Source organism: Erinaceus europaeus, chromosome X (genome assembly GCF_950295315.1).
Source record: "Erinaceus europaeus chromosome X, mEriEur2.1, whole genome shotgun sequence".
Classification (NCBI taxonomy): Eukaryota; Metazoa; Chordata; class Mammalia; order Eulipotyphla; family Erinaceidae; genus Erinaceus; species Erinaceus europaeus.
In genome coordinates, this window is record NC_080185.1 from 654,912 (window position 1) to 680,883 (window position 25,972).

Consider the following 25,972-nt stretch of genomic DNA (forward strand, 5'->3'; position numbering starts at 1 on the left):
TGGGCCACATGCTCAACAACCTCTCTGTGCTGACTGAATTCTCACAGGAACCCTCCAAGTTACAAGGTCCATGAATGATAAAGTGACAGTTCCATTCAGTCACTCTGGTCCCAAGATCAGCAGTTTTTTAAATACTTATTTATTTTTAAAGAACTAATGGAGAGAGAGAGAAAGAGAGAGACCAACTAAGACCAGAGCACCCATTGTAGCCTAAGTTTGTATGTGTGTGGGGGTGTGTCAAACTCGGGCCCTCTCACATGCAAGGCATTCACTCTACCCACTGACCCACCTTCCCAGCACAGATGCCCAGGATACTAAACTCACAGTGCCTTAGATCAAGTATGGCTTGAGCTGGCCCCGGGATCTCCCACAGAAATGGTTCAAACGACGAGAGCTAGGCAACCTGAGCTAGGTGCTCTCAGAGGATGGGTGGAGACTGCCGCCTCCCCTCTATACCACTTGGGATTCACATCTACAGCTTGCCAACCGGCACACTTAACTGTCATGTAAGATCCCTGGCAAGCACAAACAATTCCCACAGCAAAGGAACCCAGAAAAGTACAGACTTTGCTTTGGAAGTAAGTCAAATGTACAGTTTTGCTATATGAATGGGTTTACTCAAAGAATATATATTCTAGTTTTGGTCAAACTCACCCATTGAAAATTCAGAAGGTGGGCCCATCGCGAATAGATGTGCAAAAGAAAAACAAAGACAATGTGTAAGACTTGAGGTTACATTATGAAGAAACTTACATTCAAATTCGTATGAGCCCCACAGTAACAAAGTTCACTATTAGATGGGTTTGCGTGCAGAGCAGAGGGTCAGGAAGCACCACTGAAACACAACTGTTGGTGTACAAACAAAGCAGCTGTGTGTCAGACAACTAGCTCTCCCCACAACAGACCTCTTTCGCAATGTCCGTTAACATCTGTGGTGCAAATACTTCCATCATTGTCTCACTTGGAGAAGTTTGCGAAATTTCTGCAACTTTCCTAGATTTCTGGGAGCTGGTATGAGAATACCTCGTTCTTCCTGAAAGCAGCTCACTTTACTGATTTTTACCAGAGCTCAGCTTAGCTCTGGTTGATGGTGGTGCGGGGGATTGAACCTGGGACTTCGAAGCCTCAGGTATGAGAGTCTCTTTGCATAACCACTATGCTATCTACCCCTGCCCCCAGCTCACTTCATTCCATATGCTATATCCAGAAATATTCCTTAAGGAATTATAAAGTGTATCTATCTTTCTGTTTTTAACGTCAAAGACGGTATGTAGTCTCACATCTCGCTCATTTGCAATGTGATAATATGTCCTGGAGATCATTTCAGTACACAAAAACAAGACTCTTGTTGACAGTGATTTGTTACTGCAATGTTGCAATGTTCACAACTGTAAACATATGTGTTGGAAAAGCTCTGCTAAATGAACCTTCTAGGTCAAAGACTGCAGCCGACAGCAGGTGGTTGGGCAGTGGAAGACCGAGACTCTGCTCTGTTTCTGTTTCCCATCCTTATGGACACAGTCATGCAGCAGTTCTATTACCTGGAACCCAAGCTTCTCTTGGTGAAGCTTTCAGAAGAGGAAACTTCGTGATGGAGGACATCAAAGCGCGCTGGAGACTTGAGAGAACGCAAGACAGATGAGGCCTGGACAGTTAGTAGGGTCACATACCCCTCACCCAGCTGAGTCCATCCAGCAATCCATCCACCCACCTCAGCACACACTTACTCATATACCGATCTGTAACAAAGAGACAACTGATAAGTAGTGAATGCATAACCTGATTCCAATCCACACGGCCTGTAAACGTGGAATGAATAATGGATGCATGATTGTCAACAAAACTTGGGGCAATTCTGAAAAGTACCAAACAATGGAAGTTGAGCATGTTTTTTCCACTCAGAAGTAGCTGGTGTAAACACTGTGAAGTGACACATCCCATTGTTGGTGTTAATTCACTGTGTGTATACATGTAGTGTGTGTGTGTGTGTGTGTGTGTGTGTGTGCGCGCGCGCGCGTCTTCGACGCTCCTGCCCACTGTTCTGTGTACTTCTTGTCTGTGCACCTCCAGGACAGTAATTCCCACTAGCAGAGCTCCTACGGGAGGGCATCAGATTCTTCAAAAGAGGGGCTTCTTGCAGTCCTGCTCTCCGACTTGGAGAATCACTCGGTAAAGAAGCACCTCTTCTGGGAAGTGACTCACCCATGTGAAGAGTATGGGTCCCTGAAAGACTCATGTCTTTTCCATAGTAGCATTTCAAACCCCTGGATAGCATTCAAGCATAGTCAATGTCCCTCTCCTCTTGCTAAATAGAAGGAAGTTGTCCAGTGAGAAAGAGAATCCATCTCTACAAAGACACTAACTCACCTGTGAGGAGGAACAATGTCATTTCTTTCTTCCAAAGAAGCTAAATGCTGCTGGAGTGCTTCCAGTAAACTGTGGGGTGCCTGGAAACAGTTATTATAAGAGTCATTTTCCGACAGTTCTTAGCACATTAATAATATTCTCTTACATAAGGCAAACCTGAAAATACGGACACCTGTTATCAGTACACTCAAGGCAAATAATGGTTGTAATTCACTTAATCACTATTAATTTATTGGACAGAGACAAGAGAGAAATTGAAAGGGGAAGGGAGATAAAGGGAGAAAGGTAGAGAAACATCTGCAGCCCTGCCTTCACCACTCATGAAGCTTCCCCCTGAAGGTTGGGATCAAAGGCTTGAACCTGGGTCAGATGAGCACTGTAATGTAAGCACTTGACAAGGTGCACCACCTGGCCCATCTCTTTTTCAAACCCAGCCAGGGAAGTAGAAAAAACAGCTCTCCCGAAAGAAGTAAAGGTTGGGGGCCAGGTAGTGTCGCACCTGGTTGATCGTGTACCTTATGTTGTACGCTACCTTATGCAAGGACCTGGGCTCAAAGCCCTGCTCCCCGCCTCCAGGGGAAAGCTGCAAGACTGGTAAGACAGGCCTCCAAATGTGTCTCCCCCTCACAATTCTTTATGTCTGTATGAAACTTTAAAAATGCATTACTAATCAAAGGTAAAAGCTGAGAAAGATTTGAAGGGGGAATGAAAGAAGGAGTGGGGTGGCAGGGCAGGGGAACCACTCCGTGAAAAGGTCCTGGAAAGGGCACAGCCACGGCCGTGGACGGAACAGCCCTGTGCCGCTATGGCAGAGGCCAAGGGCAGTAAGAGGACGAAGAGGCCGGCTTTCTGTGAAAGGCACTGTGTGTGTGTGGGGGGGGTATCGCCCCCTGTCCGCCCCCCCCCCCCCCCCCCCCCGTCCTGTGACGTGGCTTTCTGAGGCCTGAAAGGACCAGTCACATCCTGGCGGCACTGTGGAGATCAGATGGCAGGCGTGGTCGCCATGGCAGCATCTGAAAGAGGTGCTGCAAACACAGAGCGGAGTAGGCTGAGGGAAGGAGCCGTGAGCACCGTGGGCAGGACTGGGACACCACTCTGAGGAGGAGGGAGCGCTCTAGGACTGACACTCTGGCCAGCTTCTAAAGAGGCAGCCCAGCGGGCACCTGCTCAGTGTGGACGCCAGGAGCAGAAGTGCCCGGGACTGCCCTAGAACAGAAACATTCCAGAAGCTGCCCTTGGGTCGAACCTGGAGACAGACGCCTGTGGTGAGGAAGAGGGAATCTGGGACAGAGGCGCACCTCAAAGACTCTAGCCTGCAAGACAGACAAGAGGAGGCGAAGGAACGGCCACGGAGGAGCAGGGCACCGCAAGTGGGACAGTCAAGTCAATCAGCTGAGCATTTAACAGACGGCATCAGAAACGGTCTCAAAGGAATCAAAGTGGGAGTCGGGCGGGAGCGCAGCCGGTTAAGAGCAGGTGGCGCAAAGCGCAAGGACCCGCGTGAGGATCCCGGTTCGAGCCCCCGGCTCCCCATCTGCAGGGGCGTCGCTTCCCAGGCGGTGAAGCAGGTCTGCAGGTGTCTGTCTTTCTCTCCCCCTTTCTGTCTTGCCCTCCTCTCTCCATTTCTCTCTGTCCTAGCCAACCATGACGACAACAACAACAATAACTACAATAAAACAAGGGCAACAAAAGGGAATAAATATTTTTTAAAAAGGAATCAAAGTTGGCACTACGTGAACAGTGCTGGTTGGAGGTCTTCTTTTTTCATCTGACTTCCTCAGAGTTCACTGAAGGCTTTGAGCTGGAGGTGCTGCCATCACACAAGGCTTAGCTGCTAGGGGTCCCCACTCAAAACACTAGGTAGGGCGCGGAATCGGACAGAGACGCCTGCCTTCACCAGCCAGTCTGACTAGAGTGCTCTGAGGACCTGAGCTGAGGGAAGGAGAGAGGGGGACCCAGTGGTGCTGCAGCCTCTGGGTCCTCCTGTCTGATGACCCCCAGGGGCCGAGCCCTGGTCCATGAACACCCCGCCTATGCTCCCCCCAACACCCACCAACCACCTCCCACTTGAAGAAAACTCTGAGGACCCCCATCTGGGGACATTTAAAGCTTTGTTTGGTGGCCTCTGTGCTGTTGCTTCCAGGCTGGGAGTGTGCCTCCCTGCCAGCCCCTTCCTCCCGGCCGAGGAGAAGCATGTGCTGGTGACAGTGTGGGCTGGAAGCCACTGTGCGGACACCTGACTTGCCACTGTCTGCCCTGGGTTTGGGTGCCTTTCCCATTCCTCTCTCACAGTGTGGTCCGAAGTCTACAGAAAGTCACACGGCTCCTCTGACAAGCAGCGCAGCTGGGATGAGCAGAGGGTGGCGGGCCCCGCAGAGGCCTTGCCAAGCTCCCTGAGCTCCAGAGGAGGGAGAACTACTAGGACTCAGGGCCTTCTGGGTGGCTCTAAGCTGAAGGGCTGCAGTGACCAGGGATCTACAAGGACAAGTCATTCAGAACAGGGGCTCAAACACTGCCTCTGGGACGCCCCCCTCCCCCCCACACAGAGAAAGAGGAGGCTGGACCCCTGGGGAGTCTGAGTCCTGCAGGCAGCTTGCTCCAACGGACGGACGGACGGACGGACGCCCAAGGCCACACGCCTCACGAGTCTGGAGCCCAGAGGATGCAGAGGCTGAGTGCCACAAGTCCGGGCTAGACAGGCAGTCCCGCTGCTCCACCCTGTGATCCCTCCCACCTCTACCCTCTGCACTGCCCCCCTGCGGCCATGCAGCCTCTTGCACTCATCTCACTCTCACAGCACTGCAGTAGGCCGAGAAAGTGACACGGTGTCTGCTGTGAGCTGCTGGAGGTCACGCACCCAGAAGGCGGAAAGGAGGCCTCAAGCCCGGGTTTAAGATTCCAACACTTTGTCCTGCTGTTTGCAGCCACCAGTGCTGTGGGATTCTCTGGCAGGGCAGAGAGATGGGCACGCCGAGGCTGGAAAGCAGAAAGCAGTGCTTCCCCCAGTGCCGGCAGAGCCCCCCAGACTTGCGTCCACGGACTGGGCCCTTTTACAGTTCTCCACTTCCCTTTTGCAATAGCTGCCCTCTCCATTTCAGGTTGTCCCTTCAGGGGTTTTTGGTTTGTCTGCTTTTTGTACTATATTTATTTACTGGATAGAAAGAGGCAGAAATCGAGAGAGGAGGAGATAGAGAGGGAGAAAGACACCTGCAGCCCTGCTGCACCACTCGCAAAGCTTTCCCCTCGCAGTTGGGGACCGGGGGCTCGAACCCAGGTCCTTGCGTATTGTGACATGTGTGCTCAACCAGGTGCACCACCACCTAGCCCCTCGATTTTCCCATAGTAACTCATAGCAACAAGCTGAAAAGGTTACGTTTTTCTTTCTATGTGAAGAGAGCACTCTCTGTTTTGCTTATCAGCAGGGTTTGCTAACAACCCCTTCTATTAGGTAGCATAGAGTGTTCACTGGTAGCTGGCTCAGGCCAAGTTGATGACTTTTAGCAGAAAGTCCCCTCTGTGCTGAGGGGAGGGAAGGCTGTCTCCAGCTGTGTTCTTCTTATTCAGCTTGAACACCCAATTCTTCTCTCCTGTGAGAAGTTAACTCTTGCAGGTGGGGGAAGATAGCATAATGGTTCTGCAAAGAGACTCTCATGCCTGAGGCTCTGAAGCACCAGGTTCGGTCCCCTGTACCACCATCAGCCAGAGCTGAGCAGCGCTCTAGTAAAAATTAATTAATAAAATAGAAAGTTAAAAAACAAAAGAGTTAACCCTTGCTTGTCTCACCAGCACCACCCTTTAGAAAAGCAGGCCAGGTGGTTTCACCAGGAGTCAGCACTCAGCAGGGCTGGACACACTGCTAAGAAAAGTCAAATCTGTGTGAGCCCAGGGAGGGGGGCACACAGGAGCGCCAACAAGTCCTCTGGACAGAACAGCCACGCACTGACCTGATTAAGATATGGAATGTCATTCTGGTCAACTCCAACTTGCTGGAATCACAAGGAAGGGGAGAGAGAAGGTACACGTTATGGCAGGGAGTGGTACAGAGTAAAAACACTAAGATGATCGTGCACAGAAAAGAGGCAGAGCGTGTACAGAAATGAGCGTGAGGCCGACATGTCCACAAGTGCCCAGAGCGTGAATGGATGTCTGTGGGGCTGGCACGGACCTAGACCTCAAAGGGCCTACAGACACCCTCGGCACTTAGACGCAGTCTCGTCTTTGTCTCAATGGCGAGACTGGAAAAGCCGGCCAGCTACGGCCTGCCTGTGGTCTGGGGAGCGCTGAGCTGCACTGAGTCTCAGGTGCATGTGTCTGCCAGTGGGCCCTCACAGTGACTCTGCTGTGCACTCGCTGCAGTGCAGCTGCGTCCTCTCAGCCCATACATGTCTCTGACAACCTCCTCGGCGTCCCGCCCTCCTGGCTCAGCCACGCTCCACCTTAGGACCTCTGCCTGCAAAGACTTAAGCCGCGGGATTTGGGCCCAGTCTTAGAGTGGTTTCCGTGCCAGCTGTGCTCCTGGCCGATAACAGAGGCCACTGCAAGGGCTGGGAATGCAGCTCAGCAATACCAAGTAGGAGACCCGGGCTCTAGGCCTGTCGCTTCACGCCCACCCCCCTCCGCCCCAAGCACACACACATACACAAAGAAGTCCTTATAAGGTTACTTTTGGGGAGTCGGGCGCTAGCGCAGCGGGTTAAGCGCATGTGGCGCGAAGCGCAGGGACCGGCGTAAGGAGCCCGGTTCGAGGCCCCGGCTCCCCACCCGCAGGGGAGTCGCTTCACAGGCGGTGAAGCAGGTCTGCAGGTGTCTCTCTTTGTCTCCCCCTCTCTGCCTTCCCCTCCTCTCTCCATTTCTCTCTGTCCTATCCAACAACGACATCAATAACAACAACAGTAACTACAAAAAAACAACATGGGCAACAAAAAGGGAATAAATAAATATTTTCTAAGAATTATAAAGGGGAGTCGGGCTGTAGCGCAGCGGGTTAAGCGCAGGTGGCGCAAAGCACAAGGACCGGGATAAGGATCCCGGTTCGAACCCTGGCTCCCCACCTGCAGGGGAGTCGCTTCACAGGCGGTGAAGCAGGTCTGCAGGTGTCTATCTTTCTCTCCTCCTCTCTGTCTTCCCCTCCTCTCTCCATTTCTCTCTGTCCTAGCCAACAACGACGACAACAATAATAACGACAACAATAAAACAACAAGGGCAACAAAAGGGAATAAATAAGTAAAAATAAATATTAAAAAAAGAATTATAAAAAAAGATTGCTTTGGGGGGAGCTGCGTGGTAGCGCAGCAGGTTAAGCACATCTCGGTTTGAGCCCCCAGCTCCCCACCCACAGGAGGAGTCGCTTCACAGGCGGTGAAGCAGGTCTGCAGGTGTCTATCTTTCTCTCCTCCTCTCTGTCTTCCCCTCCTCTCTCCATTTCTCTCTGTTCTATCCAATAACGACAGCAGCTATGACAACAATAACAATAACAACTACAACAAGTGCAACAACAAGGGCAACGAAATGGGTAAAATGGCCTCCAGGAACAATGGATTTGTAGTGCAGGCACTGAGCCCCAGCGATAACCCTGGAGGCAAAAAAACAAAACAAAACAAAACAAAAAAAAAACCACTTCTGACATAAAAAAAAAAAAAAAAAGATTGCTTTTGAGCACAAGAGAATTGGGTGGCATATTTTAAAACCTTTAGTTCTTGGCTGTACTATTTATGAAATAGTTAAGAATGCCATCAGTTCTGTATGTCTCTGTGATGTGGGTGGGGTGGGGCAGGGAAAAGGCAGTTACACTGAATGCTAGGCTAATGCAGAAAATAGCAGAAAAGTTTTGGATAGAGAAGGATTTCAGAACCTCTGCAACTTTCAGGAACTGTGCGAGCTTCGTAGTCCTCCCCAGGAACTTGATGTAAATATCCAAGCTTTCCCTGCACTGAGTCTTCCTCATGTTAAAATACTTGCCTAAAATAGAAAATAAATGATCAAGAATGAGCAATCTTAGCAGCTTTCAAGTTTAACTCCATTCTGATTATTCTATTTCAAGCTGGTTCTGGGTGTGATTTTTTACGAATTCAGAAGCAGTAAGTTTAGATGCGATGATTTTCTGTTTTGGCAAACAACCCTGCCCTCAGTCCATATACACCACAGACTGTGGTAGTAACTGCAGCAGGCCGAACACCAGAGCTAGGAAAATACACATTAATAACATACACAGAGAGTTGGTTTTCCATGACTTCTAGACTGATCTCTGAAGTCCTGTACTTCCTACTCCTTCATAACTCCAGAACGATACTGGGAACTTCTGTAGTCAAGAAACAAACAAACAAACAAACAAACAAACCCACAGGTCCTCACCAAAGTCTGGAAAACCCTTCGTATGAAATGAAATCACTCTTTAGGGCTAGACGCTCAAAGAACTTTCCTGACAAGTCTACTAACTATGTGCTCGTGACAGTGAGTAACAATCACTTCTGCTGTAGGCTCTCTCCGGAAAGTCGAGCTCTCTCATTTGACCTTGGTGGACCATCTCTCAAGAGATGGTGTATACACAGGGTGCCCGTGCTGCCTTCCTGGCAAATTTCACTGAGAGAACAGCTGACACACAAAAACTAAAAGCTCTGTAGTTAGCCAAATGGCTTTTAGCCAGCATAATATGTTTCTCATCGGGAGTTGGGCGGTAGCGCGGCAGGTTAAGCGCAGGTGGCGCGAAGCCCAAGGACCGGCATAAAGATCCCGGTTCGAGTCCCCGGCTCCCCACCTGCAGGGGAGTCGCTTCACAGGCGGTGAAGCAGGTCTGCAGGTGTCTATCTTTCTCTCCCCCTCTCTGTCTTCCCCTCCTCTCTCAACAATGTCAACATCAGCAACAACAATAATAACTACAACAATAAAAAAAGCAACAAGGGCAACAAAAGGGAAAATAGATTAATTAATTAATACAAAAAATATGTTTCTCATCTATATGCAGTCCCCTCCAAGGATCTTCTATTTTGAACAAAAAACACACCAGGCTCTAAATACAGAGACCACTCATCTGAACAAATGCTTTGCTTTCAGCGTTTTTTTTTTTTAAGTGCCATCCATTCTTTAGCCTACCTAACAGATTTAAGATCCCCTCATTGTAGGCCGCAAAGAGACGAAGAGAATCCTTAAAGAGGAGCATGAAAGCAGCTTCTATTATCCTGTTATTCAGCTCATCCGCGTTTGCCTAAAAAGCACAAAGAGTAGTCAGTCACCACCCCCATTTGAAAATTTGTCTCCCCACCACTGGCCAAGAATGGCACTTGTCAACATTCTAAGAGAGGACTCTTACATTAAAGTTGAGAAGTGCGTCAAACTGAGTCTGAATGACTGGGAGTATCTTCAGCAGCTCTTTTGTGCTCAGAGTTCTCATCATTCCATCCAGTCTAGAGAAGAGAAGGGGAATTCTCAACAAGAACTCAGGCTGTGGGAACAAGTGCTGTGGCAGCAGCAGCATGAAAGCAAGCTTTTGACACAGTACACGTCCGACTACAAATGCATTCCCCTACTCCTCGTATCCCCAGGCAAGGTGGTTTACTGACCCTCTCTTGGTTTTGGTGATGTCAGATGCAAGCATTCTGTAAGCCAGTGACTTTTCGTTCAAGTACCTGCTATAGCGCCTGATGAAAGTCGACATAGAATAGCCTACAGGTGAGACAGTGTTTATATTTGCCAGGTAAGTAATAGTAAACATTTACAGTATAAGCTAGCCAACACGAAGACTTAGCCTACATTCACCCCAAGAATCTCAGCAACTTCTTTCAACCAAGAAAACCTCAAAGGACTTTGTTAACACACAGCCCAGCATTCTGAATTCAAGCTCACTGTCAGAGACCATCATCTGCGCCCACGGGATGGCGACGGGAGTGAGTGTCGATGGCGACATCACTGAGCAGAGGGACTAGCTGAGCTTTATCAGTTTCCCCTTTCCACAGGAGCAGCCGCATGTTTTTCATCTTTTTCTTCCTTCAGCTCTAACCATCCCTTCACAACCTACCCCCTTAGCAGACAGCCTTGCTCATCATCGTCGAGAACCAGAGAAAGGCCATAGAAGCAGCTCAACTCCGTGCCATTCAGACTCCAGACAGACCTCGGTTTGTGGATTCCACAGTTGGGGAGTGTACTCTGGGGACTGGGAACTGTCGCAGGGTCCTGCCTTTTGTGCTCCTCAGCAGAGGGAAAATGACACAGAGGTCCCTGTCTGTGGAGTTTACATGCCTATGGGAACTGATACGCAGTTAAGCAAAAGATGGTTGACTGATGAGGAGTGAAGAACCCAAACTCGGGCAGAGGGGTAGGGCCACATTTTGGGAGTGAACAAGGTAGGCCTCGGTGAGCAAAGCCCTGTAGGTCTCAATTCCCTCTCTTTCCAGAACAGAGTATATTCTATCACTCTGCTGCTGTTCTTGTGTGGTGGAATTGTTCAGCATTACACACACACACACACACACACACACACACACACACACACACACACACACACAACCTGTAAGTTACCGTCAGCTGGTTAAACAGGCACGGATTTAGGAACTGTCGTCCTTGTTGCATGGAATGACTTCTATCGAAGGATCATCTTACCTTCTATGACACTTTTATCCAAGAAGTTGTGTAAAGTGAACAAAGAGTTTCTAGATGAAAGATGCTGGAGAAAACGCTGTCAAAAAATTTGTCAATGCAAAGATTACTTCCTGTTCACAGACAGAGTTCATCAATGATCTTATCAATGTGAACACAGGCTCTATGCACTTCGCAGACAGCCTGCACTTATATACTCCCAACAAACAAAGGGTTACACGCACTCTTCCCCATCTAACATTCTGACCAGTCTCAGAATCACTGTAATCATTAGTGTTGACCGCGTACTTGATTTTACACCACAGTCTTGTGTGTGTATGCATTTCAGTATCCAGAAAGGCTACTGCTGACTTTCGGACAGGTCTGCTTCCAGTCTACTTGGAAATCAGAGCAAGCAAGTATTCCAGAGAACTTTAGCGCGCTTTTCACCCATCCCTAAATTCCTTTTTTTTTTTCCTCCAGGCTTATTGCTGGGGCTCGGTGCCTGCACCATGAATCCACGGCTCCTGGAGGCCATTTTCCCCCTTTTGTTGCCCTTGTTGTTGTAGCCTTGTTGTGGTTATTATTGTTATGGTTGATGTCGTTCGTTGTTGGATAGGACAGAGAGAAATGGAGAGAGGAGGGGAAGACAGAGAGGGGGAGAGAAAGACACCTGCAGACCTGCTTCACCGCCTGGGAAGCGACTCCCCTGCAGGTGGGGAGCCGGGGGCTCGAACCGGGATCCTTACGCCGGTCCTTGCGCTTTGTGCCACCTATGCTTAACCCGCTGTGCTACTGCCCGACCCCCTTTTTTTAAAAATTTCTTTACTGGGGGAGTCGGGCGGTGGCGCAGTGGGTTAAGCGCACGTGGCGCAAAGCGCAGGGACCGGCGTAAGGATCCCGGTTCGAGCCTCCGGCTCCCCACCTGCAGGGGAGTCGCTCCACGGGCGGTGAAGCAGGTCTGCAGGTGTCTGTCTTTCTCTCCCCTCTCTCTCTGTCTTCCCCTCCTCTCTCCATTTCTCTCTGTCCTATCCAACAACAAAGCAACGTCAACAATGGCAATAATAACCGCAACGAGGCTGCAACAACTAGGGCAACAAAAAGGAGGAAAAATGGCCTCCAGGAGCGGTGGATTCATGGTGCAGGCACCGAGCCCAGCAATAACCCTGGAGGAAAAAAAAAAAAAAAAAGCATCCTAGGACTGACTGGAGCAGTAACTGTGGATATACTAAAAAAAAAAAAAAATTTCTTTACTGGGTAATTAATGTTTTACATTCAACAGTAAATACAATAGTTTGTACATAACATTTCCCGGTTTTCCACATAACAATAAAACCCTCACTAGGTCCTCTGTCATCCTTTTTGGACCTGTATTCATCCCCCAACCCACCCCCAGAGTCTTATTTGGTGCAGTACGCCAACTCCAGTTCGGGTGCTACTTGTGTTTTCTCTTCTGATCTTGTTTTTCAACTTCTGCCTGAGAGTGAGATCATCCCATACTCACCCCCTTTTTGCTTTTAACTGGAAGTTACTAACACCATTTTTTCTTCTTCTTTATTGGGGGGATTAATGGTTGACATTCGACAGTGAAATACAATAGATGGTACATGGGAAACATTTCTGTTTTCCACATAGCACTCTAACCTCCCACCGAGGCCATCCTCTGACTGGCATTAATTTTAGCATGCTACCTGCACCGTCTATTGTACTACAGTGCTACGGGTGTTTATTCTGTGCACAAATACTCAAGTGTGCATTTCAAATCTAGAAGTATCATACTGCACTCTGAGTATCGTTCTGCAGCTTGGAGTTTTAGCTTTGCTGTCCACATGCCGCGCCATGCAGCCAGTAGCCGTGCAATGAGCACACCTCACTGCAGGTCCAGGCCCCTTCTCAGAGAGTGTGGGCGCTTTCCCCTTTCAACAACTCTAGGCACACCGTGAGGAGGGGGTCTGCTGCGTCACTGAGCTGGGCATGTCCCATTTGACGAGCCATGGCTCCCTGTCCCGCCGGCCTCAGCAGGGGCAGCAGCGCTACATGCAGGCCACGCATGGGGGCTGTGAGCTACTGTGCCCTCGAGGCCTCCCCTGAGCTGGCCCGCAGCTGTCCCCCACTCCACACGGGGCTTGGCTGAGCCTGTCTCCGGGTGGCATACTCAAGCTGGCTCCTTGCCGTTTGCTCATCTCCCCACCGTGCTACCTTCTTCCCTCACATTTCCACTTTAGCCGTGTGTCTAAGTTCCGCATGCTGCATATCTCTTATTCCGACTCTGCTGTCTTTCCTACTCATTGCCATGAGCTGAGTGCTCACTTACGTTTTCAACGGGCAGACTCAGGTTTTCACATCTGCAGATTTCATTCATGGGCACTCATGGGGATTTATTCTCGCGTCTGAGGTAAGAGAAAGCTCTCACTGCACTGCTTCCTTACGGGATGTGAACTGAGCCGACGGCTTTTCCGTTAAATTCGGCGCTTAGGTCACATCCTGGGCTCTCGTGCTCCACTTGCAGAGGCTGCAGTGTCAGACACCAAAACGTGTGCTGACTGTGGTCTGATAAAAAGCCTCCAGACCTAGTTACCTCTTCTGGCCCATGTATCCTGACTTGTCCCACTGGAACAGTGCTTATCTCTGATTTGTAGTGGAGCCAGGAGCCAGTGAATTTCTAGACCGCCAAGGCTGACGGAAACTCTACTGACACAAGCTTCTGTGAAGGGAGGAGAGAAATACTCAGCTGTCACAACATTTCAGGCGCTTTGTAAACTATAAAAGAGTTTAGGTAAGGAGAGCTGCCCTGGTGGCGACGGCATTCACCCAGGTGCCCGGTTTGCCTGGCAACGGAAGGCAGCTTAGGTTCGAGGGCTTTCTGTTTATCTGGTGTATGTAAATCGTGTAAAGGGGAGAGGGAAAGAGCCCCTCCAGTCACCACCTGATGTCCACTGGCTAAGGCACTATTCCCCCATCAAGGCCGTGAAGTGAGACTGCTGGGGAAACAAGGAAAGAGCAGTGCTGAACACCCACAGCTCGTTACTTCGCCCTGCCTGGCATTACTGAAAGGCTCACCTCGTTCCCGTGCACCATCAGGTGGTGCACCGTCACCAGAGCTTTGAACACCACCACCCAGCTGCTGCTCCCCGCTTGCTGAGACAGGACATCGGCGAGACGCGCCACGCTCATTTTCGTTCCATTTATGTGATGAATGAGATCTAACGAGAGACAGTGACGAGTGTTAAAATACGGCAAGAGGGGGGAGGAAATACTCAGCTTATTAGCCTGAGACTGCTGGCTTCTTTCTGTCTCACAGGAAATAAAATAAATCTCTGAAAATAAAATACAGGCTGGGTGAGGGGCACGAAGTTTCACGACCAGTGACGCAGGGCTGCAGGTGTCTCTGTCTTTCTCCCTCTCAATTTCTCTCGGTCCTATCTAATAAAAGTAAAGGAAATTTTTCAAAAAATTTCTATTAAATTAAAAAAAAAAACACGGGGGAGGGAGAATGGCCTCTGGGAGTGGTGGATCCACAACGCTGGCAACACTGGCAACGCTGGCACTAAGGCTCAGTGATGGGTCTGGTGGGAGAAAAAAATGGACAGGCTGAGAAATTATTTTAACATCAATACCGTGCAAGTGAAGTCAAATGATCAGCTGCACTGATACATGTTCCACAGCAGTGAGTGCCCGTCACTTCGCTAGCTGCTGGGAAGGGATCATGTTTGTTAAAGTCCTCACTGTCCCTACGGGGCAGCACAGGGGCGGCTCAGGGCAGGTGATGTTGAACACACATCTAAAGAATGAACCGCACTCAAGAAGGCTGGTAGGGAGCGGTGGCTAGCGCTGAAGCATTTTATTTATTTATTTAAAAATTAAATATTGACTTTCCCTTTTGTTGCCCTTGGTTTTTGTTGTTGTGGTTCTTACGGTTGTTGTTATTGATGTTGTCATCGTTGGCTGAGACAGAGAGAACTGGAGAGAGGAGGGGAAGACAGAGACGGGGAGAGAAAGACAGACACCAGTAGACCTGCTTCACCGCCTGTGGAGCGACTCCCCTGCGGGTGGGGAGCCGGGGGCTCCAACTGGGATCCCTGCACCGGTTCTCATGCTTTGCGCCACCTGCGCTTAGCCCGCTGTGTTACCACCCGACGCCCGTGCTGAAGCATCTCTATGCCACCTCTCCACAGAAAAGTGGCCTTCCACGGGCGTTCCTCTGGAACCTTTCTGTCCCCTCTTTATGTCCTCATTCTCTAAGCCCGTGTTGCTACTTCGTGACTCCATCTGGTCTACTGCACAGAGTCCCAACTTCCTGCCACAGACATGCAAAAATGACAACACTTCCTTTTTTTGCAGCCAAGAACATGCAGCATTTCTCTCCAGTTCTTGGAGGCAAAGCTCTGCTTGTTTTCCAACCTATCTGCACACTGTCATTTAGCAGTCATTCAGCTGGTGAGAGGCAGTACAGCGAGAGATCAAGGGACTTGCAAGGAGGAGGCCCCACATTCAATCCCTGAGTGTTCAAGCCAGAGGGTGGCTTTGGTTCTCCCTGACTTGTCTAATAAATCAATCAACATGAAAAAAGAAAACAAACCCACACATATGGACACTTAATAAATCACAAAGTGGCCAAAACTATTTAGTGATGAGTAGAAGACTTCTTCAATAAATGGTGCTGGGAAAACTGGACAGCCACATGTAGAAAAAGCAAAGTAGGGGGGCCGCCCAGTGTGACAACTGGTTAAGTGCACATAGTGCCATGGGCAAGGACCCAGGTTCGAGCTCCTACTACCCACCTGCGGGGGGGGGGGGGACGCCTCATGAGTGGTGAAGCAGGTCTTCAGGTGTCTTTCTCCCTCTCTATCTCCCCCTTGCCTCTCAATTCTGTTTTATTCAATAAAAAAGAAAAGGAAAAAAGGGGGGGGGGTGGATGGCCACCGGGAGCAGTGGACTCTTAGTGCAGGCACCAAGCCCCAGCAATAGCCTTGGAGGAAAACAGAAATCAAAGTAGGGCCAGGCAGTGGCGCACCTGATTAAGCGCACACATTACAACGCACAAGGACCCAGGTTCAAGCCCCCGGTCCCCACCTGCAGGGGGAAAGCTTCATGAGTGGTGAAGCAGGGCTGCAGGTGTCTCTCTCTCTCTCCCTATCTTCCCCTCCCCTCTCAATTTCTCTGTCTCTATCCAATAATAAATAATAAAGTTTTAAAAAATTAAAAAAGAAAGAAAGAAAGAATCACAAAAATCAAAGTAGACCACCAGTTAATAGCTTGCACCCAAATTAACTCCAAAGGAACCAAAGCCTGGACACCAGACCTGGGACCATAAAAACAGGTAGAAGAAAACATCAGGGAAACACTTGGGGGCTATAGCATCAAAGATGTCTTTTGAGACTCAACCGTAAGAGAAAGTGAAACTAACGCACAATAAAAGAAAGAAGACTCCGACAAACTGAAAAGCTTCTCCATCTGGGAAGAAGGTTCCACAAGGCTAAAAAAGGGAGAAGATGAAGATAGCAGCACAACACACATCTGACAACAGAGTGGCGGCAGAGGCGCACTACGGCGCTGAGCAACAAGACTCCAGTTAGCTAACCCGAGTCAAAGCTGGGGGAGAGATCTGGAGAGTTTCTAAAGAAGGTGTGCACGGAGCCTGCGGAGACTCAGGCCCTGCGCCGCACTCACTCCTAGAGAAACGCAAATCAAAGCCGCATGGAGCGAGCACCTCACACCATGGGGATGGCCTACATCAACAGAGCAGACAATGCCAGCGTGGGGAAAAGGGACTCTGGTACATGGCTGGTGGGAATAGAAACAACCTTTTAATTTTCTTTTTTTTTTTTTCTTATTTTTTTATTGCCACCAGGGTTATCACTGGGGCTGGGTGCCTGCACTATGAATCCACCGCTTCCGGCAGCCATTTCTTTCCTATTTTTATTTATCACTGGATAGCGACAGAGAGAGATTGAGAGGAGCGGGGGAGTTAGAGAGGGAGAGGAAGACAGAGGCACTTGCAGCCCTACTTTACCACTTGTGAAGCTTCCCCCTACAGGTGGGGACCAGGGGCTTGAACCTGGGACTTTGTGCACTGTAATGTGTGTGCTTAACCAGGTGCGCCACTGCCTGGCCCCTTTCTTTCTATTTATTTGACAGGACAGAGAGACATTGAGAGGGGAGGGGAGGGAGAGAGAGAGAAAGAGAGACACCTGCAGACCTGCTTCACTGCTCGTGAAGCTTCCCCCCCTGCAGGTGGGGGGTGTTGGGGCTCAAACTCGGGTCCTTGAACATGGTGATGTGTGCAGTTAGCCAGCTGTGTCACTGTCTGGTCCCCTCTTTTTGTTTTTTGTTTTTCATTAGTGATTCCATACTGATTTACAAGCTTAGAAGATGACAGGGTGCAATTCCACACAGTTCCCACCACCGGAGTTCCGAGTCGCCATTCCCTCCACTGGAAACTGCAGTTCTCCCAAGGTCACAGATACAGGCTGACTTTTTCATTATCTATCTCTCTATATATATATTTCCCCCATTTTTTAAAATTTCTTTTTTACTTGAGAAAGGATAAATTAACAAATCCATAGGGTAGGAGGGGTACAACTCCACCCAATTCCCACCACCCCAATCTCCATATTATTTCCCCCATTTTTCTATGTTCCTGTGTTCACTTCCTTTCCAAGTGACATCTACACCTATTTCTACTTCTGAGTGTCTTTTTTTTTTTTAATTTTCCTTATTTCTTTATTTATCCCCTTTTGTTGCCCTTGTTGTTTTATTGTTGTAGTTATTATTATTGTTGTGGTCGTTGTTGGCTAGGACAGAGAGAAATGGAGAGAGGAGGGGAAGACCGAGAGGGGGAGAGAAAGACAGACAGACACCCGCACAGCTGCTTCACCGCCTGCCTGCGAAGCGACGGCCCTGCAGGTGGGGAGCCGGGGGCTCGAACCCGGGTCCTCCGGCCGGGCCCTGCGCCCTGCGCCACGTGAGCGTCTCGCTTTCCCCTCTCCTGTCTTAGACTGGAGAAGAAGTGCCCGGCTTTATCCAGTGTCTTCCCGGATCGCTTCCCGGGCCGTGTGCTACGCTACGCTACCGACATTCTTGGGGACAGACGCTTTGGCTCCTAGAGGAACTGGGGGCTCCGAGCCCTCTGGGATATGGGCAGAAATTGCGGGGGGCAACTGCAACCCACCTGGAGAACAGTACGGGTCAAAGAAATGGAGGGGAGCGCAGCCGCGCTTTCACAGGGCCTCGGCGTGGCCTCGGCGTGCCGGACAGCGGCGGCCTCACGAGCCGTGAAGTCGCCGTGCGGGAGAAGACAGACGGCGGGGCCCTGGGGCCAGCGTGGGGCGTGGAAAGGAGGGAGGCGGCGACAGGGAGGTCGGACACGCCGAGGGAGCCCCGGCGGGCACTGGGGCGGCCGCTGTGGGACACGGCCGTCAGCTAACCGCTACTGACAGGAATGGCGAACATGGCGAGAGGCCGCCGGGCTCGGGCTCGGGCTCGGGCTCGGGCAGCGGGGGCCGGGGGCGGCCAGGGGGCTCCCTCCCGCACGCGGCGGCCCCAAGCCCGTCGACCGTGGGAAACGGGGGAGGCGGCGCGCCGGGTCCGGGTCCGAGCCGCCCGCCCTCCCGCCGCCGCGCGTGAACCTGCCGGGGGCGCCGGGCTACTCACCCGCCAGGTGTTTGGGCTCCGGCGCCGTGGGCTCGTCGGTGGTCGCCCCGAGGGCGGCCTTGGACGCGGAGGACCCCATGTGCGCTGCGCGGCGGCCGGCCGGCCTCGACGGCGACGGCGACGGCGACGGCGACGGCGCGGTGCGGTGCGGTGCGGTGCCGAGCCCGGGCCGCCCCCTGCGACTGAGACGAGGCCCGCGAGCGAGCGAGCGACGGCAGAGAGGCGTCGCCCACCGGGCGGGCGGCGCATTGTGAGGTGGGACCCCGGAAACCTGCGGGGGCGGGGCGGGGCGGGGCGGGGGCCGGAAGCCGGCCACGAGGACGAGGACGAGGACGCGCCGTCGGGGCCTCCGCCGCTCCTCCGGCAGCCCGCAGCCCCGCGCACCCGTGTCGTCGGGGACGCGTCGTCGCCACACTCGCCGACACACGGTGGGAAACAGACGCCCGCCCGCAGCACCTTTTCGCGGCGCGTTAGGCGTCCCCGCGGGTGGACCGGGGCTTGAACCCGCATCTTCGAGCACGGTAGCAAGGGCGCCACCCGCTGACCACCTGGAGACGTGCTTTCCTTCCTTTAATCCCACTTTGGCCGAGGCTTTTCCTTTGAACCTGTCTCTGGGTTACGCTCATGTACACGCTTTGGAAGTACTTCCTCGGGAGGCGGGCGGCAGCGCGGCGGGCAAAGCGCAGGGAGCGGCGTCAGGACCCCGGTTCGAGCCCCGGCTCCCCCCCTGCAGGGGCGTCGCTTCGCAGGCAGGCGGTGAAGCAGCTGTGCGGGTGTCTGTCTGTCTTTCTCTCCCCCTCTCGGTCTTCCCCTCCTCTCTCCATTCCTCTCTGTCCTAGCCAACAATGAACAACATCAACAACAATAACTACAACAAGGGCAACAAAAGGGAAAGTAATTTTTAAAAAATATTTATTTATTCATTTTCCCTGTTTTTGCCCTTGTTGTTTTTTTATTGGTGTAGTTATTATTGTTGTTGTTATCGACGTCTTCGTTGTTGGCTAGGACAGAGAGAAATGGAGAGAGGAAGGGGAGACAGGGAGGGGAGAGAAAGACAGACACCCGCAGACCTGCTTCACCCACCGCCTGGGAAGCGACTCCCCTGCAGGTGGGGAGCCGGGGGCTCGAACCGGGATCCTCTCACTGTTCGTTTTGCTTTGCGCCACCTGCACTTCACCACTGTGCTACCGCCCGACTCCCTGAAAAATAAATATTTTTTTAAAAATTTTTAAAAAGAAGCACTTTCTCCCGTCCTCAAAATGAATCACTGAACATACACCCATTGCCCCTGCACTGAAGCCCATTAGACCTGCTTCCACCCTGGCACCCCCGTCTTCTTTGTAATGCACCCAGGCATGGGGATAGCATCGACCTTACTCCCACCAGAGGCAGCCACCACTAACTAACAAGATGTTCAAACGCTTAAGGCCAGAAATCACAGAAAACTGCTCACGGGTCAGGAACTTGGACACTTGGACTGTGACATGCTTCTACTCAGATTTTTAAAAATATTTCTTTATTTAGAGGAATTAATGGTTTACAGCAAATACAGTTGTTGATACATGTGTAAAGATTTCTCAATGTTATGCAAAACACTCAGCTCCAGCCTAGGTCCTCCTCGGCTATTGCACACCAGGAGCTGAATGCCCCCCACCCCCACCCCAGCCCTCTCCTTTGGTTCAATCCACCAAGCCCAGTCCCAGTTCTGCTTTGTGCCACTCAGACGTTTTTACGATTCGCTGCCTCAAGTCTCGCTCACATGCTTAAGCATTTTTGCCTCAATTTTCATCCAGATGCTATCAACTCAGTTTTTTCCTGACAAAAGGAGTAAGTACACCTTATCTCCTCATCTAGGACTTTAGGGAACAGATGAGCCTATCGCTCCCACTACATCTTCAGGGAAGGTTGTGTGTTTGTTCTTTCAGCAGAGCGCTTTGCCGCTGCTAACTGCTGCATCCGGTGCATGTGCTCCCACGTGGCCAGAGACTGGAGGCTGAGTCCTCTCCTTCACTGTGCACTCTCCCAGGTGACCCATCTCAGTCCCAACTGCACTGATCTCATACTGCTCTCTGGCCTGTCTTTTCCCTGCTTGCTAATATCTTTTGATGCATGAAATCTGTTTTCATGAAACCAAAGAAGCCTTTCTGTTTCGTGTGCGCGCCAGCTTTATAGATATGAGACCAAAAGCTCTCTGTCCTCTTCTCTCTCATTAGTAAGTGAAGGGCCATACGGTGCCACCCCAAGTTGAGCAGACAGATGACCAGGCACAAGGATCCAGGTTCAAGTCCCCACTCCCCACCTGTAGGGGGAAAGGCTTCTCAGATCAGCAGGCAGGTCTCTCTTTCTTCCTATTTTTATATATATATATATATATATATATATATATATATATATATATCCTGTCAGCAGTGGTGGGTTTGATGTGTGGACACTTAGCCCCAGTGATAGCCCTGTGGAGATGAACAAAGTAGGCATCTGGGAGCTAGCTCAGTCAGTACAACAGACACTTTACTCCCAGGGAAACAACTTCAGATTCCCACTAGAAAACTGAGGAGACGGGGTCAGATTTGGGTGAAGCAGAGACTTTACTGCACACAGACCGAAAGCTCAGATCATTCTGCAAGCCTTCAGCCTCCAGTCCAAATTTGGATTCAATATATACCCCGTCAGCAAAGTGAAAGCAAGTTTACAGAAGCTGAAGCTGGTAGGTCTCATTTTTCATTTTTCTCTACCCCCCCCCACACACACTCAGCCTTTAAGCTGCTAGATACAGGGAAAGCTCCCACCAAGCACGGCAGTTGCAGCTGCTTGCTGCTTCCTACTTCACTGCCCCGTTTCTCACTTGTTCAGCTTTCCTCACATCCATGTTTGTCTGTTCGTTCAACTCGCCTCCCATTACCATGTGGGAGACCCGTGTTCAAAACATAGGAGATCACACAAAGAAGAAGCTTCAAGAGGGGTGCTTGGTGTCCCCTCTCCCTCTCCCTCTCTTTATTCACCCTACAACTAGAACAAAGAGAAAAATAAGGCACTTTTTTTTTCCTTTTTTTAATATTTTATTTTATTTATTCCCTTTTGTTGCCCTTGTTGTTTTATTGTTGTAGTTATTATTGTTGTGGTCGTTGTTGGCTAGGACAGAGAGAAATGGAGAGAGGAGGGGAAGACAGAGAGGAGGAGAGAAAGATAGACACCTGCAGACCTGCTTCACCGCCTGTGAAGCGACTCCCCTGCAGGTGGGGGAGCCGGGGTTCGAACCGAGATCCTTATGCCGGTCCTTGCGCTTTGTGCCACCTGCGCTTAACCCGCTGCGCTACAGCCCGACTCCCAGGCACTTTTTTTTTAAGAGTCAGTGTCAAAGGCACGGAAGGTGATAAAGATGACTACTGCCTAGGCCGGGGCTCCGCATATTCAACACGCTGGGCTTGATTTCCGGCTTCACCAAAACACAGCGAAGCAAAACCAACAAAGAGACAGAAACAGAAAACTAAAAGACGAACAACAATTACCACTGTTTTCTTGGAAGCATTCTTTTTTTATTTAGTATGCGGTTTTAGCTCCTTCATTTAGGCCTTCGCTTAATTTGGAGTCTTAGACACACTGATAGCCCAGTATGAAGACAGATGTGACTTCACCTCATGTGTCTATCCAAGTGTTCACTCAGCCATCTGCAAAGACCAATTTTCCCCATTCAAAAGTTCCGGATCCCTTGTTGACAATAAGCTGACCATGGGCATGTGTGCTTCATTTCCTGGCTTTTTTTTTTTTTTTTTTTTTTTTACTGCTCAGCTCTGGCTTATGGCGGTGCAGGGGATTGAACCTCAGGCATGAAAGTCTCTTTGCATCACCATTAGGCTATACCCACACCCTCTAGGCTCATTCTCTTTTCTTCTCTTTTTTTTTTTTTTTGACATCACTGGGGTTTCACAGTTTCAGTCTTTTTCAGAGAGAACCAGGGAAAGACATCACAGCCCCAAAGCTTCTGGATTTGAACCTGGCTCACACAAGGCAGGTGTGCTGCTGGGTGAGCTATCTCGACTGTCGTTAGACTCAATTCTATTGCAAGGATCTCCGTAACTAGCCCCATAGCTGAACCAAACTGTCTTTTTTTTTAAAAAAATTATTTCTTTATTGGGGAATTAATGTTTTACATTCAACAGTAAATACAATAGTTTGTACATGCATAACATTCCCCAGTTTCCCATTTAACAATACAACCCCCACTATGTCATTTATCATCCTTCATGGATCTCTATTCTCCCCACCCACCCACCCACCCCAGAGTTTTTTACTTGGGTGCAATACGCCAATTCCATTTCAGGTTCTATTTGTGTTTTCTTTTCTGATCTTGTTTTTCAACTTCTGCCTGAGAGTGAGATCATCCCATATTCATCCTTCTGTTTCTGACTTATTTCACTCAACATGATTTTTTCAAGGTCCAAACTGTCTTCTTTGTCAGTACTGAGCCTTGGTTTAGAAACGAAACTACCTGTGTTCCTCCTGCTTGGCTCTGCTGAGGTTGCCGAGGCCACCACTGAATCCAAGAACCAGCTTTCAACACAACTGCCGTTTGACAGATGCTCTGAGACCTCACCGCCTCCACTTTGTCGTAGATGAAGTACGTTCTTCTCGGATAAGACTTCTGGACTATCTATTTTGTGGCATGCCTCTCATCATAAACAAAACGAATCTCTGTGCCTGGTCTCTGGTACAGAAGAGAAGCAAGCTTCTGAGTGCCACCCCTGCAGGAGGCATCGCTCACGCAGGGCACAGGGAAGCAGTCTGAGGCCCTTCTAACCTCCATCCAGCTGGGAGAAGGACCCTGTGTTCCTGACAGATTATTTTCTTTTTTTTCTTCTATTACGACGACCAAGTGGAAATTTACTACAGGGTTCCATTTTTATTTATTCACCATGTAAGTTGATTCCATGAACGAAATCAGATGATCAATCCCACAGACGTTGAAAGGGCATTTGAGGCCTCGTATGTTAACTCTCTTTTCAACCACCAGGTTCCAGATGCCACCAGGATGCTGGCCAGGCTTCCCTGGATTGAAGACCCCACCAATGTGTCCTGGAGCTCCGCTTCCCCAGAGACCCATCCTACTAGGGAAAGAGAGAGGCAGACTGGGAGTATGGACCGACCAGTCAACGCCCATGTTCAGCGGGGGAAGCAATGACAGAAGCCAGACCTTCTACCTTCTGCAACCCTCAATGACCCTGGGTCCATGCTCCCAGAGGGATAGAGAATGGGAAAGCTATCAGGGGAGGGGGTGGGATATGGAGATTGGGTGGTGGGAATTGTGTGGAGTTGTACCCCTCCTACCTTATGGTTTTGTTAATTAATCCTTTCTTAAATAAAAATAAATAAAAGAAAAAAAAAGAAAGGGCATTTGAGAAAAATTCGACATCTAGAAAACTACATTATTAGTGAATTCAGTACAAGAATATTAGCTTTCCTCACTCCATCCTTTCTCTATGGGCTTTGTGATGAGAAACCGGATGAGGACCTACCTGATTGTTGTACCTTTGTATGTTTTTTTTTTTTTCCCTTGTCCTTTTTTTTTTTTTAAAGATTTTATTTATTTCTGAGAAAGATAGGAGGAGAGAGAAAGAACCAGACATCAATCTGGCACATGTGCTGCCGGGGATCGAACTCAGGACCTCATGCTTGAGAGTCCAAAGCTTTATCACTGCACCACCTCCCGGACCACCTCTTGTCCTTGTTTTTAGATAGTTTTACTATTCTTTGTCTTGGTGTCTGCCATTTTGGATTAAGGAACTCGGGTGTTCAGCTTCCTTGATGTCTGTTTTAAACACTGCACAGGTGTGGGAAGATTTCTGCTATGATTTTTTAGTTTATTGTGTTTTTTATTTTTAAGCTCTTTTTTCCATTTATTTATTTTGGATACAGAGTAAAAAAAAGAATATCAGCCTATATCAGCTTTGAGTAGGGCACCAAAGTAAAACCCCTGGGGGACAGGGGAGGGTGAATGTTCAATTTCACGGGGTGGGGGGGCTGGGGGGAGGGGATGGGACACAGTCTTTTGGTGGTGGGAATGGTGTTTATGTACACTCCTATCAATTTGCAGTCATATAAATCACTATTTAATTAATATGAGAGGGGAAAAATTAATTCAATATCTCAAACTTTTTAAATCACAGACTCTTTTTAATACAAAGGCTGAGTCTTTGATATGTTGACTCTCTTAAAAAGCTTAGTCTAGGGAGAACAAAAGCAACTGGTGGCATAGCTCTATGCAAACAATGTCAAAGGACATGAAATATGGTGAGGGTGTGTATGATATAGCAAATCCTAACAAAGGGATTCTTCAAATTTAACCCAATTGCCAAACAATGTGATTATTGCAATAACTATGTATTGTCTTCTTAAACCCTAAGACAATAGGAATCTCCACTTCGTCTATAGAGCCTATGTTTCTCCCAATCCTGGAACCTCTGGGGTGGGGCTCACTTCCCTGCATGCTTCTCTCATGTCAGGCCCAATGATATTGCATCCTCCGATTCCAACCGAATCAATGCAACAAGTGCTTTACCTCAGACTGTGTCCAGAGACGTCAGGCATGGATTGCCAACACTTCACCCTCCTCACTCGGGTGAGACCTTTCCTTTCATGGTATTCTCTAATTCCTTCCAGGAGGTTCACTTCCTAACAAAGTCCCAAAATCTAGATATAGACCAGGTCCTGTAAGATAGAGCATATGTTCACATGTATCTAGAGATTAGGGCAAAATATATACCTGAAAGCAAAAATACACACTAGTCAGCAGTGAGTTAGTATCAAGTTCATAATGAAATAGTGTCTACTTAGACTTAGATACCCTCCTCACCTACTTCCTATTACAGTTCTCTCACTCACTCCAAAGCTCACCTTAGCAAAGCAAGGACTGCAAAAGCTGAATAAGGGCAAAAGACTGGCATACTTTAACGATGACTCTTTAGTCACTATCAGGCCATTCCACCAGCTGGGGCCCTAATCGGGGAGTCCTGAGTCTCCCAAACAGACTTGATGGGCCTAGAACTCAAATCTCTCCATTGTTTCCAGTCATCTGTATCAGGAACAACAAAATATACCCCTTTGTGGGCCCCCATACGACCTTGCCCTCAGCTTGGATCAACAATGATAGAGAATATTCCATCCTCTGAAGGGAGGCTGGACAACATACTCTATGCTACACCTGAGGAAGATGGGTTGATACTGGGGCAGCATGGAATGTTCCTACTCATGACCACTGAATATGAGCTCAGATCTAGAGGGATGCAGAGGTCACACAGGCTCCTAAGCTAATTATGGGCCCCAGATCACATCAAATCGATGGGGTTTACAGTCAACAATATTTATACCCCTTTCCCATATTAGGGAGCTA

At 49.5% G+C, this 25,972-nt stretch overlaps 1 protein-coding gene across 1 annotated transcript; it reads right to left on the reverse strand.

Annotated features, from left to right (window-relative positions):
* Nucleotides 1-1,412: 1,412 nt before the first annotated feature.
* On the reverse strand, nucleotides 1,413-14,133 carry LOC132535874 (phosphatidylinositol-binding clathrin assembly protein-like). The gene is made up of 9 exons (XM_060183400.1): nucleotides 13,996-14,133; nucleotides 10,960-11,035; nucleotides 9,924-10,026; nucleotides 9,674-9,767; nucleotides 9,457-9,568; nucleotides 8,219-8,325; nucleotides 6,312-6,353; nucleotides 2,368-2,447; nucleotides 1,413-1,618 (listed from the first exon to the last, which is right to left on the reverse strand). Exons 1-9 carry the CDS (start codon nucleotides 14,107-14,109, stop codon nucleotides 1,522-1,524), a joined length of 825 nt encoding a protein of 274 aa, XP_060039383.1. The 5' UTR covers nucleotides 14,110-14,133; the 3' UTR covers nucleotides 1,413-1,521.
* Between the last annotated feature and the right edge of the window lie 11,839 nt (nucleotides 14,134-25,972).

What these genes read in the sequence shown, in the direction of transcription:
- LOC132535874 (XM_060183400.1), bottom strand. Translation starts at nt 14,109, where the DNA reads ATGAGCGTGGCGCGTCTCGCCGATGTCCTGTCTCAGCAAGCGGGGAGC. An exon ending in ATCACCAAAACCAAGAGAGG is followed by an intron (nt 9,768 to 9,923) that starts GTCAGTAAACCA and finishes TCTCTTCTCTAG; the next exon opens with ACTGGATGGAATGATGAGAA. An exon ending in AGTTCCTGAAAGTTGCAGAG is followed by an intron (nt 6,354 to 8,218) that starts GTTCTGAAATCC and finishes TTGTGATTCCAG; the next exon opens with CAAGTTGGAGTTGACCAGAA.